We start from the raw sequence: 17970 nt of genomic DNA on the forward strand, positions 1-17970 counted from the left end.
TCTTTTTTAAACCTTTGCTATTCACATGGTGTTTCTTATGAAACACCGAGGCTTCCAGCACACTTCCTATTAATAAACGGTCAATGTCATCATTGCCTTGTGCTAAAAGATCTGTCAGATTCATATGGGATCTGATGTGTGTCTATATATAGGATGAGTCCTATTCCTGATTGTTTCTTGTAATTGTATAAACAATGAAGTTAATTCTGTATCATCAGGAATGAATTCAACGGTTTGAATGTGTAAGACAACTGACTCTCGGCATATTGAGAATTGGTAATTACACTGAGAGGTTCTGTAAAATCTGTAAGTACCATGAGGATGTTGTACAATTCTGCCTTTTGTACAGAATTGTAAGGACTTTGAACCACTTTACTTATATTTTCTGATTTATAATCTTGCCTGTTTGCATCAGTGTAGAATGTAGGGACTCTAGAGATTGGTGTTTCCTTACAATGCTTGGAGAGATCCAAATGGTTTTCTTTATGAATTTTATTCTCTCACTTTTGGGATAATTGTTGCTAATCGTTCCCAAAAAGTTACTGCAAGCTCTTTGCCAATATTCATTATCTTTCCACAAGGAGGAAGTTTCCTCATTAATTAAAGGTACTATAATTTCTGCTGGGTCCCTTCCTGTCAGTTGATGAAGTCTTAATTTTCCTTTTAAAATCAAATTAGAGACCTTTTCTATATATGTTTTTAATTTTGTGTTCTGTTTATGTGGTAGAAATATCCATTCTAATATAGTGTCTTCCCTCTGCATCAAAATCCCTGAAGGATATTCTCTAGATGGCAATATAACCAGAATACAGTCTAGTTTTGGATCCACACGGTCCACATGTGCTTCTACTAATCTCTTTTCTACCCATTCTAACTCCTTTTCAGCTTCAGCTGATAGTATTCATGGACTATTTAAGTCTTTGTTCCATTTTAGGCTCATTTTCAAGTTTTTTAAATCATGCACTTCTGCTCCAATAATAGTCTGTAACTGGGAAATCTCTCCTAGTAATTTTTGAAGATCATTAAGAGTCTGGTAACAATCTCTCCTGATCTGTACTTTTTGTGGTCTAATTTTCTGTAGACCTATTTTATATCCTAAGTAATTGATAGAATCTCCTCTTTGTATTTTTTTGGGTGCAATCTGTAATCCCCAGCGAGGTAAAATTTCCTTTACTTCCTCAAACATTTTTTCTAATGTTTCTGTCTTAGAACCAGTCAACAATATGTCATCCATATAATGGTAAATTATGGACTGTGGAAACTGTTTACGAATTGTTTCCAATGTTTTTTTCCACAAAATATTGGCACAAGGTGGGGCTATTTGGCATTCACTGTGCCAAGACCTTCCATTGATATCTCTTGACTGGCTGAGAATTGTTGTAAGTAGGCACAGTGAAGGCAAATTTTTCTTTACCTTTTTCTTGTAAAGGTATAGTGAAAAAGCAATCTTTTCAATAAGTAACTATAATAGGCCTCAGCTCTTTCTCCTGGTTCTCAAATCTTATCCCAAGCACTCAAAGCTGCTGTATGGCATAGGGACAAGATGTGTTCATCATACGCAGCTTGAATCTCTGCATCAGCATAAAGACCCTCACCAAGAATTTTATCCTGGGAAGCCCTATAACCTTTCTTTTGGCCTTGAAGTTCCCTCCATAAAGCACACCATTCCATTTGAGATGCAGGTTCAAGAACAGCTGAGATTAATCGGCCCCAATCATTAGGGGTCACCCTATTCCTTGTTACCCATGACTCTATTAATTGCCTCACATATGGTGAATGACTACAGCTTCCTTTATACCTTTTAAATCTTTCATACATATTGGCTTCCAATGACATTCAAAAAATCCTTTTGGGTGTTTTTTAGTTGCTGGTTTTTCAGTGACCATAACGGGGTAAACCACAGGGGATGGCGTAACGACCTTAGGTAGGCCATCCCTGACTCTAAAAGACACTGGTAATGTTAAATCATTTTCATTCTCTATGATTTGTACCGCTGCTTCTGGTGTATCAGCCTGAAGGTTTTCTATGGCCTGTAATCTATTCACCATTGTTTCTCTGAGTGTTTGAATCTCCTGGACTAGAAAAATTTCAAGGGACTTCATTAAATCAGTGTTTCTTGTTCTCTTCATTTATATATGATTCTAAAGATGTAATATTCTCATCCTTAGAGTTATCTGAATGCCATGTAAATTGCCTTCCAAAAGCAATGTTCTGTCTGCTAGCTTGCCATTAGTCTCAGACATGGAGCAAATATTTTTGTTCCAATCTTATGTCCCATTTTTTGCATTCTGTTTGCTGAGTCATCAGACATGAAACAAATTTTTTCCTGCTAGCTGGTCAGTTCTATGTTTCATATTTTGCATTCTGCTTGTTGAATCACCACTTTCAATGTTGTGAATCCTTTTTCTCCTAAGCTCTCATTATCAGTCTGCAAAGCGTGTATGGTTCCTGCAAGTTCCTCATTCTTAGCTCTACTGTCCAACCGTTTCTCTAAGGACATTGTACGGATTACAGAGAAAGGATGGCTCAGCAACAAGCAGTGCTTACTGTACAGGTATGAGGACTGAAGGGCATCAACACGTGCACCCCCTTGGGCACAGTCCCACACACGCCTGCAACCACCGCATGAAATGCAGTGCAGACTATGAGAAAAGAGACACCAGGAACAGGAAATGATGGGGCACAAGATGGCCAGGGATAGCTGCCTCCCAGCCCAGCCAGGGAGACATGCGCTGCACATCCAAAGCAATTTTCTCACTCACATACTTGACTTCAGACACACACCCAACACACTCTCACACTCACGCAAACACACCCAAAAAAATAATCACAATGATGATAAAAATATGCAATAAACATTTCAAGTCTAGCATCCAGTGGCCGAAAATATTACACTTTTGTTATTGTTTAAACCGCTATGTGTCTAGGGGCCTCCTACTTTATCTAGCAACTTTCCCACTCCTAAAACATCCGCTCTCTCCGTGTGTCTAAGACTGTGTAGGCACTTTGTAAACCTGCAAAGGAGACTCGCTGAGCGCTAAGCAACAGATCACACTATAGCACACAAGAGAATTACACAGTCGGACTCCTGTGGGCTACTTGCGCTTCACGTTAGTGATTCAAATGGCTCCCGCGCAGGGCTCACATTAATAAACAAGGAAGATGAGCCAGAGCGTTGCTCTGCTGTGACAGAGAGAGAAACTGACAGAGTTACCCTGGCACTGGCCCACCATGAAAGGGGCATTACCTCTGGTTCCCGTTTATCGTTCCTGATGACTGCTGCCGTGCCCAGCATCCTCCATCAGATGCGCTGGCGCGCTTGGCCACGCCGTCTTCCACTTTATTAAATGATCTGTGCTGCAGCCGTTTATTTTCCTCTCTCTTGCACCCGTGAAGAGTGAAACTGTCATTTCCCCTCAATCTTCTCAATAAGGTAAGGGTTGGAGGAAGGGTGCCAGAACGCTAAAATGACAGCCTAACGTATTTCTTTCCACTCTGCCCTCCTCCTTATTTCCACCAGGGAATCAATTCCCGACTGCATTTCCTCCAGTGTTCGGGAGGCTGAACGTGATTGCTGCTTAAACTACAGACTCACACACCAAAGATGGCATCTCAAACATAGTTATTTCCCAAGCAAGTATGTTCCCAAATAAAAATGCTACCAACTGGAGGCCTTAGGAAAGTTAGCAGGAAAGACGCTGTAGTCGGAAACAGAAATAACACTTTCAGGTCTGAAAATAACAAAAAGGTACAAGGGCTTCTTCCTGTCACTTTTCACCTTGTGTGCCCACAGACCCCCAGCCTCCCCACACACACACATACACATACATATACACATACATACACACACATATACATACACACACATACATACACATACATACACACACATACACATACACACATATACATACACACACATACATACACACAAACATACACACACATACATACATACATACACATACACATACATACACACATATACACATACATACACACACATATACACAAACACATACATACAAACATACACACATATACACACAAACACATGTACACACACAAACATACATACACATATACACACACACACAAACACACACATACACACCCAATTTGTGCACACAGCACAACTTTAACCAATTGCTCTTAAGGACAATTATAAATTTAAAAGAAAAATCAATCTTTGTTTTACAAAGAGTGTTCTAGGAACCTGTAAGCCAAAACAATCTTCCTCCTCTTGCTCATTTAAAGATGAAAACCGTACTTCTAGACTGTGGCAGACGTCATCTGTATTTCATTTTCTACGTGTATCCTGTTCAAGTTAACATAACAAAATGAAGCTGTTACAAGGTTACAAGCCTGGTTCCCATTGTATTAAGGTTTTGGAAGAAAGGCGTCTGGAGTGAGCGCTCAGCACTGCAGAGCACTGGCTGCTCCTGCAGACAACCCAGGTTCAGCTCCCAGCACACACGTGCAGCTCACAGGCCTGTACAACTCCCCCTGGAGGGCTACAGTTACAGACGCCCCCTTCCGGCCTCCTCGAGCACTGGTGCACATACAGTCAACACATACAGTAACCACAAATGCACAGTTTTATTTAATGGAGGACAAAACATCCACAAAGCTGTTGTAACCAACTATTTAACGTGGAAAGTAACGCATGAGTGTCAACAGGGAATAAGGCCACCTGTGTAGAAATGTTCCTCTAAAAATCACTTTCGGAGGCTTTTTGAACAAATATTAAAATGGATCAAACTTTAATTTATCTTAGGCCATACTACATAGGAAACTATATTAAACATTGCCCATGAATCAAAATCACGTCTCGTAGACTGTCTCATACGCATGAAGCTAAAGCAGAGTTCATAAAGAGTCCCCAAGAAGACTGATTGCCTTGGAAAGAACTCGCGCCGTTTCTCCAGGAAGACTGCCCACGCCCTCATCTTCCGTGTTTCACGTCACCAATGGCTCCCCACACGTCAAACACGAACTCGTCAGGAAAGGCAAAGTCTCCCAGAGTCGCATCAAGCGCCACAGCAAATTCATCCGGGTTGCTTTTGTCTTTTCCAGCTTCAAACATGGTTGTAGCTGTCAATGAAAATGTGTAAAGGTTATTGAGCAGCGAGCCGGCACCGGAGGACGGACTTCTCTGTGTCGGGCGCGAAGCTGCCACCACTGCCCTGTTCCCAGCCTAAGAGCCCATCACTTGGGAGTCTCTAGCATTCTTTGGGGGTTGTTTTGTTTTGTTGGTGTGGGGTATGTGCACATGCATAGAGAGACCAGGATGCAACCCTGGATTTCAACCCCTGAGATGCCACCCATCCATTTTTGAGACTGCCCTGGGGCTCACTAGGTGGGCTATGCTGGCACCAGTAATCCCTGTCCACACTTCTCCAACACTAAATTCTAAAGCCCACACCACCACATCTAGTATTTTTTACATGGGCTCTGTAGATCAAACGTGTGCATCCAAGAGAAGTATCTTACTGAGTCCCCTCTGCAACCCTCCAGCATTCTGAGAGTGGAAGACGACCTACTTTAAGAAAACCTCACAGCAGTCGGGCGGTGGTGGCACATGCCTTTAATCCCAGCACTCTGGAGGCAGAGGCAGACAGATCTCTGTGAGTTTCAGGCCAGCCTGGTCTACAGAGCGAGTGCCAGGACAGGCTCCTAAGCTACACAGAGAAACCCTGGCTTGAAGAAGAAATAAAAAAGTAAAGACAAGAAAACCTCATGACTCATCTCACCAGGAATCAGCACACACAGCCGCTCACCTCCCCACACTCTAACACCTTCCAACCATGCCCTACTCCCAGAGAGCTGGAGTATAGTCCTCCCCCACCAAAAGAAGAGTTTACAGCTTGCCACAGGGCAGTTGAGGTCTCTAGCCTCTTTCTTAAACACCTTCTGGTTTAGGACAGAATGTTAACGCGGTCTGCCTTCCTCAGAAGTTACTTAAACCCTGTGCTCTGTGTCGGGGAGACAGCATCCCCATGAGCACACATTCCTAAGGACTTTCCCCAGGATATAGAAACCCATGAAGTTTTACCCCTTATTATAAGCACTAATGACCACAAAGGATTTTTTTAATGCCACATATTACAGCTGAGTGCTGACCTCTTGTGGCCACGCTGAGAATGTTTTTATGCTCCTACAACCTCAAAATTTTGATCAACAAAGTCTCCATTAAGTTCGTAAATATTTAAAGAACTTTTAGGTATAAAAATTGACCTATTACTTAAAATATTTATTATGTGTGGATGTGCATATTTATATGTATGCATACATGTGTGTATATGTGTACTATGTGTATGCATATGTATATATAGGAGGTGTGTGTGTGTGTGTGTGTGTGTGTGTGTGTGTGTGTGTGTGTGTATGGATGTCTTGCCAGCCTGTATGTCTGTCTGTACACCATATATATGCAGTGCCTGTGGAGGCCAGAGGAGGGTGGTACATGTGCTGTGCCTGGATGTTACAGATGACTGTGGGCCAGGTCCTGTGAAAGAGCAGCCAGTACTCTTAAGCACTGAGCAGCTCCCCCAACCTCTGCAATGCACTTTTTAATAAAACTCTACTACCGATTCCAGTGCTCTCGACTCAGAAGGGGCTCTCCACAGTGTGTGTGGCTTCCCCGACCAGTGCAATGTCCCTCACTATGGAAACGCCATTAATATATACCTTTCTAACCAGCTATCAGAGGTATATGGGGAAAGGGGCTTAGAAACTACCATTTTAATTGCCTTCCCACACACTCCAGCCTTTCTTAATAGAATAACTTTTTAAATTCTTAAGCTGTCAGAATTAGTTCCAGAATCCTAAACTGGAATCGGGAAACACTGTAGGCCCACAGGTAGCTACACGGTTGCCTTAAAGCTTCCAGGTAGAATGTACAGCAATGTGTCCTTGAGTTAGATCACTCCCCTGGACTCAACATCTTCTGAAAATTTTCTTCTTTGCAGAAGAAAGGTAGTTAGCGTGACTGGTTGAAAACCACACTTCACAGCTTAATTTCACAACAATTGAAATACGTTCATCCTCAGAGTTATTTCCTACAATGACTTGTTTGAAGCTAGGCAGTGGTGGCCCACATTTTTAATCCCAGTACTCAGGAGGCAGATCTCTGAGTTTGAGGCCAACCTGGTCTACAGAGCAAGTACCAGGAAAGCCAGGGCCACACAGAGAAACTGTCTCAAAAAAAACAAAAAAAAAAAAGCAATGAAGAAGGAAGGGAGGGAGGGAGGGAGGGAGGGAGGGAGGGAGGGAGGGAGGGAGGGAGGGAGGACATTCATGAAATACTGGGAATGAAGAGAAGCAAAGCCATTCATTTGTCTGTTAGGCCAGGTTAACATTTCTGAATTATATTTCATGCTAATCATATCTGAACAACAGAAATTCCTAATTTAACAACAGCTGGCATTCTTCAAATAATTACTTTCCTTACACTTTGCCTCCCTAAGTGACTGATCACACTACTAATCATGTGTGATGGCAATGGCTTTGTGTCAATCAAAGGAATTTGCTACAGACATTTAATTAAACTGACAAGGGACCACTGCGTGATTTCAATGAATATTTTAGAATATTTAATGGTCTTCATTTCTGAGCACAAGAGAAAAGTCATTCTTCTATTTTAAGGTTCTTTTCTAAATTACATTTATTTCTCAGCGTGTGTGTGTGTGTGTGTGTGTGTGTGTGTGTGTGTGTTTGGGGAGGGGACATGTGGTATATGGTGATATTTCTTTATGATCTAACAAAGCTTGCCTGCAGATCAGAGTGCAAAGCTAGCCACACTCCTCAGCCACAGTGGGCACGCAGTGGTGGTGCACACCTTTAATCCCAGCACTCAGGAGACAGGCAGACAGATCTCTGTTAATTCAAGTTTACCCTGAGCTACACAAATTGATCCAGAAACAGAGGTCACACAAAGGTGATCTCAGCACTTGGGATCCACACCTCTAATTCTAGCACCAGAGAGGAATATACATCAGGAGGAGACAGGAACTCAGTGCAGTCTGAGGTTTGGTGGAGACAGATGCAGACTGAGAACAGGATCGTCCTTCCAGTCCGAGCATTGGTAGAGATGAGAACTCTCTAGCGGCTGGCTACTTTGCTTCTCTGATCTTCGGCTTTAACCCCAATATCTGTCTCTGGGTTTTTATTATTATATTACAATTCATGCTGCACTGTTACACCACAGCACTCTCTGTCCGCCATGTGGATCCCAGGAACCAAACTTGGGATACCAGGCTTAGTGGGCAATGGGCAATGAACCCTGAAAATTCATCTTTAAAGACTTGTGATTTAAATGCACTTGTAATCATTTGCTGTTATCCATTACTCTGCTGTACTGTATTTGTGTTTTCTAAGATTTAAGGGCTTCACCCTGTCTGTCATTCTCCGTTGCCTCTCAGCTAAAGACTGATGAATTATGTCATTTTCCAACAAATACCACCTATTCTATATTTTTATGGTCATTGCCCTCTAAACCTTCTTACGCTCTTGTCCATGAACCTGAGTTACTCTCATAAGCCTGAGTAATTTATCCAAATCCCAGAATTCCCCCCAAATGTAGGTTCTGGAGATGTGGAGATGAGGTGACCTTGGATGTATGTGCACAGGGTCATCTTAGCTCTCCTTTATTCTCTGATCCTGCCAATCTAGGAGTCTACTGTGCTGGGATGTTCATTTCCTTCCCTAGATTTGGGGAAACAAGTGAGCGCTCAAATCCTTTGTCTGGAGCTTTACCCATTTTAGTTAGTGTCTTTGAATTCAATGGCTGCAGACTTTGACTAGCTGAAGAGCTGTGTTGCCTTGCATTTTGTGCTTCTTATTCCTCTGTGTTGAAAGGTGTGTATCTGGTTGTACATCTCATGAAGCTTTATCTGGGATCTTAGTGAGCAGCCCGTGCCTAAGGTCCAGTCCCCAGTCCTCAGAGAGGAGAAAACAAATTCTCCAACAGTAACAACAGCAACCAAACAAGGTGCACTAGTGCACTTAGATTAAAACCTGTTATTATATCATCAATTACCATAAAACAGAAAAGGACAAAGCAAATTATGAGGTGAGATTAAAATTGTTTAAGGTTAATGTAGAGACAAAAAAAAAATAAAATGAGAAAATAATTGGGAGGAGAGGAGGGGGCGTCCAGAAGAGGTCCAGGGTTAAGAGAACAAAGAATGAGAAAAGAATGAGAATGTTGTGAGGGGAAAGTTGAAGAAAAACTTTTATAAAAGAAAACAAAAGTCACTGAACACACTAGACCTGCCTACCCACACGGGGCCACCTGGAATTGCCACCTGCCTAGTCTCTGACCCCCACCGCTGGTCCTCTACCAGAGTTCCAAGCCCCTCCCAGAGATCCACCTATCCACTCAGGGCCATCCAGAGCCCCTGTGGGCTGGATCCTTGACCGGCATCACCAGGCTTCTGCTAAAGAGGCCTCAGCTGGAGAGTGCCAGGCCCAGGCTAGATCCGCCTATCGGCGCACTGAACATCCTGAGTCTCAGCCTTTGGGATCTTGGACCCCTATTGCCGGTCCTCTACTGAAACCTGATCTTTGACCCCCATTGGACCCTTGCCTGTGGAGAGACCTCCTAGAGAACTTGGACCACCCAGAGCTACAGACATTGAAGCTCTGACCCACCTAAGCCCACCGGGGAGTACCATAGAGAAAGAGACTCCACCTGTACCTACTGGAAGAAGCCATGGGAAGATGGCAATACAAGAAAACACCTAACAATAGAAAGACAAGCATGACACCACCAGAATCTAGGGACTCTACACCAGCTAGACCTGAACACCCCAAAGCAGATGAAGCAGAAGAGAACGATTTAAAAATTATCGTCACAAAAATGATAGAGGCCCTCAAAGACGATGTGAGAAAATCCCTTAAGGAAATGGAAGAAAAAACAAATGAAAAATTGGAAGAAATGAACAAATTTCTTAAAGAAAGTACAGAAAGCCAAGAAAAAACAATCAGGTGAAGGAAACAGTTCAAGATTTGAAAACTGAAATAGAGACAATAAAGGAAACAAAAACTGAAGGAATGCTGGAAATAGAAAAACTGGGCAAACGATTGGGAATTACAGACTGGATCTGTACATAACCAACAGAATACAAGAGATAGAACAGAGAATCTTAGGCACTGAAGATAAACTACAGGGAATAGATTCATCGACCAAAGAAAATTATCCAACAAATCCTTAACACAAAACATCCAGGAAATGTGGGACACCATGAAAAGGCCAAACCTAAGAATAATAGGCATAGAGGAAGGTGAGGAAGCCCAGCTCAAAGGTGCAGAAAACATATTCAACAAAATCATCGAGAAAAACTTTCCCAATCTGGAGAAGGACATGCCCATGAAAGTACAAGAAGCATACCGAACCCCAAATAGACTGGACCAAAGAAAAGAGACCCCTCGCCACATAATAATCAAAACACCTAACATACAGAATAAAGAAACAATATTAACAGCAGCAAAGGAAAAAGCCAGGTAACATGTAAAGACAGACCTATCAAAATTACACCTGACTTCTCCATGGAAACTCTCAAGGCCAGAAGGTCCTGGATAGATGTTCTCCAACTACTAAGAGTCCATGGACGCCAGCCCAGGCTACTACACCCAGCAAAACTCTCACTATAGACGGAGAAAACAAGATATTTAATGACAAAGCCTGATTCGCACAATACATATCTACAAATCCAGCCCTACAGAAAGTTCTGGAAGAAAACTCCAACCCGAGGAAGTTAACTACACTCACAAAGACATAGGCAACAGATAATCCCACCTCACCAGAACCCAAGGGTAAAGCAGGACAAATATATTCACAATACCACTGCCAACAACAAATCTAAAACAAACAAGCATTAACAATCAATGGTCCATACTCTCCCTCAACATTAGGTCTTAACTCACCTATAAAAAGACACAGTCTAACAGAATGGATACGAAGACAGAATCCATCCTTCCACTGCATACAAGAAACACATCTAAGCTTCAAAGATAGACATTACCTCAGGGTAAAGATCTTCCAATCAAATGGACCCAAGAAGCAAGCAGGTGTGGCTATCCTAATATCTAACAAGTTAGACTTCAAACCAAAATTATTCAAAAGAGATGAAGACGGTCATTTCATATTCATATTCATCACAGGAGAAATCCATCAGCACAAAGTCTCAATTATGAACATCTATGCCCCAAATACAAAGGCATCCACATTTGTAAAAGAAATGCTAATAAACTCAAATCTCATATAAAACTTCACACACTTATAGTGGGAGACTTCAACACCCCAATCTTACTGCTAGACAGGACTACCAGTCAGAAACTTAACAAAGAAACAAAAGAACTAATAGAAGTTATGTCTCAATTGGGTTTAACAGCCATCTATAGAACATTCCATCCAAACACAAAAGAACATACCTTCTTCTCAGCTCCACATGGAACCTTCTCTAAAATTGACCACATACTAGGTGGCATAACAAACCTCAACAGATACAAGAGAATTGAAATAGTCCCCTGTATCTTATCACACCACCATGCTTTTAAATTGGAATTCAACAACAACACAAATAGCAGAAAACCTACAAATTCATGGAAACTGAGCAATGCAAAATTGCACCATACATGGGTCAAAGAAGAAATATGGAAATAAATTAAGGACTTCTTAAAATTCAGCGAGAATGAGGACATAACATACCCAAACTTACGGGACACCTTGAAGCAGTGTTAAGAGGGAAGTTCATTTCACTAAGTGCCCATATGAAGAAAACGGAGGATAGTCACATAAGAGAATTAACAGCGAAACTGAAAGCCTTAAAACACATACCAGAAAATGGAAAGATCTCCCATGCTCTTGGATAGGTAGGATAAACATAGTAAAAATAGCAATCTTGTCAAAAGCAATCTACAGATTCAATGCGATCCCCATTAAAACCCCAGCACAATTCTTCACTGACTTTGAAAGGATAATAATCAACTTTATATGGAAAAACAAAAGACCCAGAATAGCCAAAACAACCATGTACAATAAAGGAACTTCAGGACCCATCACTATCCCTGACTTTAATCTCTACTACAGAGCTATAGTTCTGAGAACACCCTGGTATTGGCACAAAAATAGACAGGTGGACCAATGGAATCGAATTGAAAATCCTGATATTAACCCACACACCTATGAACACCTGATTTTTGACACAACAGCTAAATGTACACAATGGGGGGAGGGAAGCATCTTCAACAAATGGTGCTGGCACAACTGGATGAGGATGTGTAGAAGACTGCAGATAGACCAATGTCTATCGCCATGCACAAAACTCAAGTCCAAATGGATCAAAGACTTCAACATAAATCCAGCCACATTGAACCTCTTAGAAGAGAAAGTAGGAGGTACCCTTGAATGAACTGGTATAGGAGACCACTTCCTGAACATAACTCCAGGGGCACAGACACTGAGAGCAACAATTAATAAATGGGACCTCTGCAAACTGAGAACCTTCTGTAAGGCAAAGGACACAGTGGACAAGACCAAATGGCAGCCCACAGACTGGGAAAAGGCCTTCACCAGTCCTATATCTGACAGAGGGCTAATCTCCAAAATATACAAAGAATTCAAGAAACTAGTCAACAAAACACCAAATTACCCTATTAAAAAATGGGGTACAGAACTGAAGAGAGATTTCCTCAATAGAGGAAATCAAAAAGGCTGAAAGACACTTAAGAAAGTGTTCCACATCCTTAGCTATCAGGGAAATGCAAATCAAAACAACTTTGAGATACCATCTTACTCCTGCCAGAATGGCTAAAATTAGAAACACCAATGACAACTCATGCTGGAGAGGATGTGGAGAAAGGGGAACACTCCTCCACTGCTGGTGGGAGTGCAAACTTGTACAGCCATTTTGGAGATCAGTATGGTGGTTCCTCAGGAAAATGGGATCAGTCTTCCACAGGACCCGGCAATTAGGCATATACCCAAATAATTCACATCCATGCAACAAAGACATGTGCTCAACTATGTTCGTAGCAGCATTATTTGTAATAGCAAGAACCTGGAAGCAACCTAGATGCCCCTCGATTAAAGAATGGATAAAGAAGGTGTGACACATTTACACAATGGAATACTACTCTGGGGAAAAAAGAAAACAATGGAATCTTGAAATTCTCAGGCAAGTGGATGGAACTTGAAGAAACCATCCTGAATGAGGTAACCCAGTCACAAAAAGAGGAACATGGTATGTACTCGCTCATACATAGATTTTAGACCTAGAGCAAAGGATCACCAGCCTATAATTCACACTGCCAAAGGAACTAGGATACAAGGTATATTCTAAGAGATTCATATAAAGTCCCTCACAGAACCGGGAAGGGACAAGTTCTCCAGAACACATGGGGAGCGGGGAGGGGGGAGCAGTGAGTGGAGAGGGAGCTAGGAGAAAGAGAAGGGGAGGAGAGGAAAGCATGTGCGACTAGGAAGATTGAGTCAGGGGAGGAATAGAAGACAGAAAAGAGAGAGGGGGGAGAGAGAGACCATAAAAGAGGGAGCCATTATAGAATTGAAGAGAAAACTGACCTAAAGAAATGTCCAGAGACCTACAAGACTGACCCCAACTAACCATTTGAGCAACAGTGGAAAGGCTACCATAAATGCCCTTCCCTGATAATGAGATCAACGACTAACTTATCCACCATCATGGAGCCCTCATCTAGTGTCTGTTGGAAACAGAAGAAAACACCCACAACTAAACACTCAGTAGAACTAGAATCCAGATGCAGAGGGAGAGGACAAGACCAGGCTGCAGAAACACATAAAGACAGCTGACCTGAGCAAGGAGGAGCTAACAGGCCCCCAGACTGACAGCTGGGAAGCCAGCATGGGACTGACTCAGACACCCTGAACATGGGTCTCAGCCAGAAGGACTGGGCAGTCTAAGGGACCTCATACAGTGGAGCCAGGATGTATTCCTGGTGCACAAAAGGACTTTGGGAGCACATTCCCCATGGAGGGACACTCCCTTAGCCTAGAGGCAGGAGGGAGGGCCTAGTCCCTACTTCAAATGATTTAGGTGACCCCTCCTGGATGGCATCGCCCTACATGTGGAGTGGTGGGGGGATGGGAGGGGAGAGAGAGGGTAAGAGAGAGAGAGGGAGGGGAAGGGAGAGGGAACTGGGATTGATATGTAAAATAAAAAATAAAAAAAATTCAATAATTAAAAAAAAAGAAAACTTCAGTCAAAAGGAGGTCACCCTATAATGAAAAATACATAAATAAAATCAGAGAAATAATATAGACATAAAAGCAAAAATATACTGGAAGCACAATAAAAAGGAAAGATGGGAAATAAGGAACAGGAAAATGGATGGAGTGTTCAGATTCTCTTCCCCTGGGTCCTTTAAAATTGAACTAGGTTGGGTGACCCTGGGGCCACGGCAGCTGGCCTTGTAGACTCTTTCTTAGTTGATGCCACTTTAACTCCTGTGTGGGTCACATGTCAGCTATCCCCAACTTGTTGTGGAATATTCCTTTACACTGTGTGAAATGTGTCGCTGTGGTCGGTATAATGAAGAGCTGAATGGCCAGTAGCGAGGCAGGAAGAGGCCGGGCAGGACTTCTGGGGACACAGAACTCTGGGAAGAAGAAAGGAGTTGCCCACAGGTGTTGGGGAAGCAGGGGTGGCAGAACAGCGTAAAGGCAACCGAGCCACGTCAAAGAGTGTAGATGCCACGTCAAAGAGTGTAGATGCCACATCAAAGAGTGTAGATGCCACATCAAAGAGTGTAGATGCCACGTAAAAGAGTGTAGATGCCATGTCAAAGAGTGTAGATGCCACATCAAAGAGTGTAGATGCCACGTAAGAGTGTAGATGCCACGTCAAAGAGTGTAGATGCCACGTCAAAGAGTGTAGATGCCACGTCAAAGAGTGTAGATGCCACGTCAAATGGTGTAGATGCCACGTCAAAGGGTAGAGATGCCACGTCAAAGGGTGGAGATGCCACGTCAAAGGGTGGAGATGCCACGTCAAAGAGTATAGATGCCACGTCAAAGAATGTAGATTAAAAGACACGGGTTGATTTAAGTCATAAGAACTGGCTAGAAACAAGCCTAAGCTAAGGCCTAGCTTTCACAATTAATAATGAGTCTCTGTGTAGTTTTGGGGTTTTTGGGTGTGTGTATGTGTGTGTGTGTGTGTGTGTGTGTGTGTGAGAGAGAGAGAGAGAGAGAGAGAGAGAGAGAGAGAGAGAGAGAGATTACCCGCATACGGCCTGAGAAAGCGGAAAAAAAAGTTGAAAACATGGAGTCAAACTCGGATTGCTGGTGTGGCCTCCTAGTGACCGAGGTCTCTCTAGTGGGCTCAGCACACAGAGACTGCCTACGGGCTGGAGCCAGCCGCCGGTGCCATGTGGGAGGCTCAACTTTCGGGTGCCATCTCCATGACAGGAAGTGAGCAGGCTAGGCCAAACTAAGTCACATGGTGTGGAACTTCCTACCACACCCCTGAAAGTTTATCACACACAGAGAGAGTGATAAATTATTTATGATTTAATGAAGCTTAGCCTGAGGGTTAGGAGAGGAAAGCTAGCCACAAACCATAGAGGTCAGGCAGCAGTGACACACACCTTTAATCCCAGGACTCAGGAGACAGGCAGTTAGTTCAAGGCCATGCTGAGCTACATGAAATTGATCCGGTCTAAAAGAGAAAACGCTCACGAAAGGACATCTTAGCACTTGGATCCCACACCTTTAATCCCAGGGTTTGAGAGGTATGAAAGGAAGACGCAACGGGTCTCATTATAGAACTTGTCCCCAGCCACACTAAAGGCAGCAGTGTGAGGTTTGATGGAGAGCATTGTCTCTGAGGATTCCTGGGGACCATCCTGAGGATGGCCATTTCAGACTGAGGCAGAGGTGAGCTGGTGGCTTGGCTGCTTTGCTTTGCTGATCTTCAGCTTGAAGCTTGAATCCTGTCTGCCTGTGGGTTTTTATTTTTGTGTGTGTGTGTGTGTCTCTCTCTCTCTCTCTCTCTCTCTCTTTCTCTCTCTCTCTCTCTCTCTCACACACACACACACACACACACACACACACACACACCAATAGTAAAAAATGAAAACCTTTACTCTGAGAATTTTAAAGTTCTTTCCTTCGGGTCCTCATCATGAAATACTACGGGGTGGCCACCTCTCCTAAGGTATCTTCTCTCTGGACCAGCAGTCTGTCCCCCGACTCCCAGACCCTAATGAAACATTCACCGAAGGGTCATTCTACCTCAGCATCTGCTGAACCTGCCACTTGCATTTGTGATTTTTGTCATTTCTAACACTAACTTTGGATTGTTCTTCATTCTCAGAGCCCAGGATGGCTCCATTTTGAATAACCACGTCTCAGAGCCATGGCCCCCGTCACAGCCCTTGAGACATGGGGATGACACCGCAGACCTCTTCACGGGCTGACATACCACGCCGGGGAAGTCCTGTCTCACTCACCGTTTATATCTGGGACTTTCGCCATTCTTGCCTTGACACGAGGGTTCTGCTCCCTTCACGTCACTACGGAGAACTGCACAGCCTGAGCTCTGCACCGTTTGCTGAGTCACCTTGCGGTGTGCACACTCTGATCAGCTGCCCTGTCTCTCCCTGTACGGATCTCCAGTGCTTACCCATTCTTTCTCTCCTGTGAGAGTCTGTTCTTTGCTATGCCAACTCCTCACCGCACAGAGACAGCTGCTCACTCATGCAACACGTTGTCATTTCTTCCCTGGAGTTACAGGTCTAGGACTCTTTTGCTTTACGTGAGTGTTTTGGCTACTCTGTGTGTGTGTGTGTGTGTGCGCGCGTGTGTGCGTGTGTGCGTGTGCGTGTGTGTGTCTGTGTGCGTGTGTGTGTGCGTGTGCGCGTGCAATGCCCGTGGAGGCCAGAAGACAGTGTCAGAACCCCTGGAATTATACGTTGTGAGCTGCCAAGGAGTGCTGGCCCTAACTTCTGAGCCATCTCTCCAGCGCCGATCTAGGTATTTTTGAAGACAAGCCCCATCTCTGGATTTTTCAATTATAAAAGCCATAAATTTCTCCTATTTTTTTCCTTCTTAATACAATTGGAATTAAGGTTTTTTTTCTCTCCCTTGCTTTTGAAATATTTGGTACTGGTAGAGTTTGAGTTGATAAAGCAAGAACTTGACACGTTCGTGGTAACAAAAGAAATAGCCCAGGAAACTTCCAGAAGCCCCACTGCTGAGTCTTCCTTACTCATGAGTTCTGTGTCTTTTTCATCCTATTTCAGGAATCCTGTTAAATGGTGTACAACTTTAATATCATAATACATAATTTAGCCAATGCCCAAGGTAAATTCAGCACATCAGATAATTTTCATATGTATAACTTACCTACGTTTCTCACGTATATTGTAATGCATAAAACATAGTAAAGGTGGCATCACTTACAGTGTCTAGATTAAAATCAAATAACATTTTTGTTTGTTTTCTGAGATAGGATTTTTTATTATGCAGCACTGGCTGTCCTGGAACCAGGCTGTCCTTGAACTCACAGATATCCACTTGTGTCTGCCTCCCCCCCAGTGCTGGGATTAAAGGAATGTGCCGCCATGCCCAGTTTAGGTACAATTTTAAATTTTAACTTAGCAGTAATACCTCCCAGAAAGTAACTGGGTAAATCATTATTCTTTACTGTCTGTATGCTCTTTTGTGATCTGTAAATCATTTTCATCTTGACAAATAGAGTTAGCTACCATCTATAAACAACACGGAAATTATCATTAACAGTGTGGCCTTACCCAAGTCAATATCTCGGATTCCCATGTACAGTTCGAGGAGATCATCAACCTTTTCGATTGCCTTTGCTTTGGCTTCTGAGGGCTTTAAAAAGAGAGAGACAAGATATTGCATTTACACAATGAATCTCTTGACTGTTAGGGCACACACAGAAGGAAATAGCTGGTCCATTAGCTAAT

The 17970-nt window shown here is 43.0% G+C and overlaps 1 protein-coding gene across 1 annotated transcript in view; it reads right to left on the reverse strand.

The window, feature by feature from the left end:
- Window positions 1-4746: 4746 nt before the first annotated feature.
- Gipc2 (GIPC PDZ domain containing family member 2) overlaps window positions 4747-17970 on the reverse strand; it is a 71425-nt gene continuing 58201 nt past the window's right edge. The window contains exons 5-6 of the mRNA XM_051195441.1: window positions 17794-17875; window positions 4747-5094 (exon numbers count right to left, since the gene is read on the reverse strand). Of these exons, the coding sequence (XP_051051398.1) occupies window positions 4946-5094; window positions 17794-17875 (231 nt within the window). The 3' untranslated portion in view covers window positions 4747-4945. The remainder of the gene's footprint in view (window positions 5095-17793; window positions 17876-17970) is intronic.

This window comes from Phodopus roborovskii, unplaced genomic scaffold (genome assembly GCF_943737965.1).
Source record: "Phodopus roborovskii unplaced genomic scaffold, PHOROB, whole genome shotgun sequence".
NCBI classification, from domain to species: domain Eukaryota; kingdom Metazoa; phylum Chordata; class Mammalia; order Rodentia; family Cricetidae; genus Phodopus; species Phodopus roborovskii.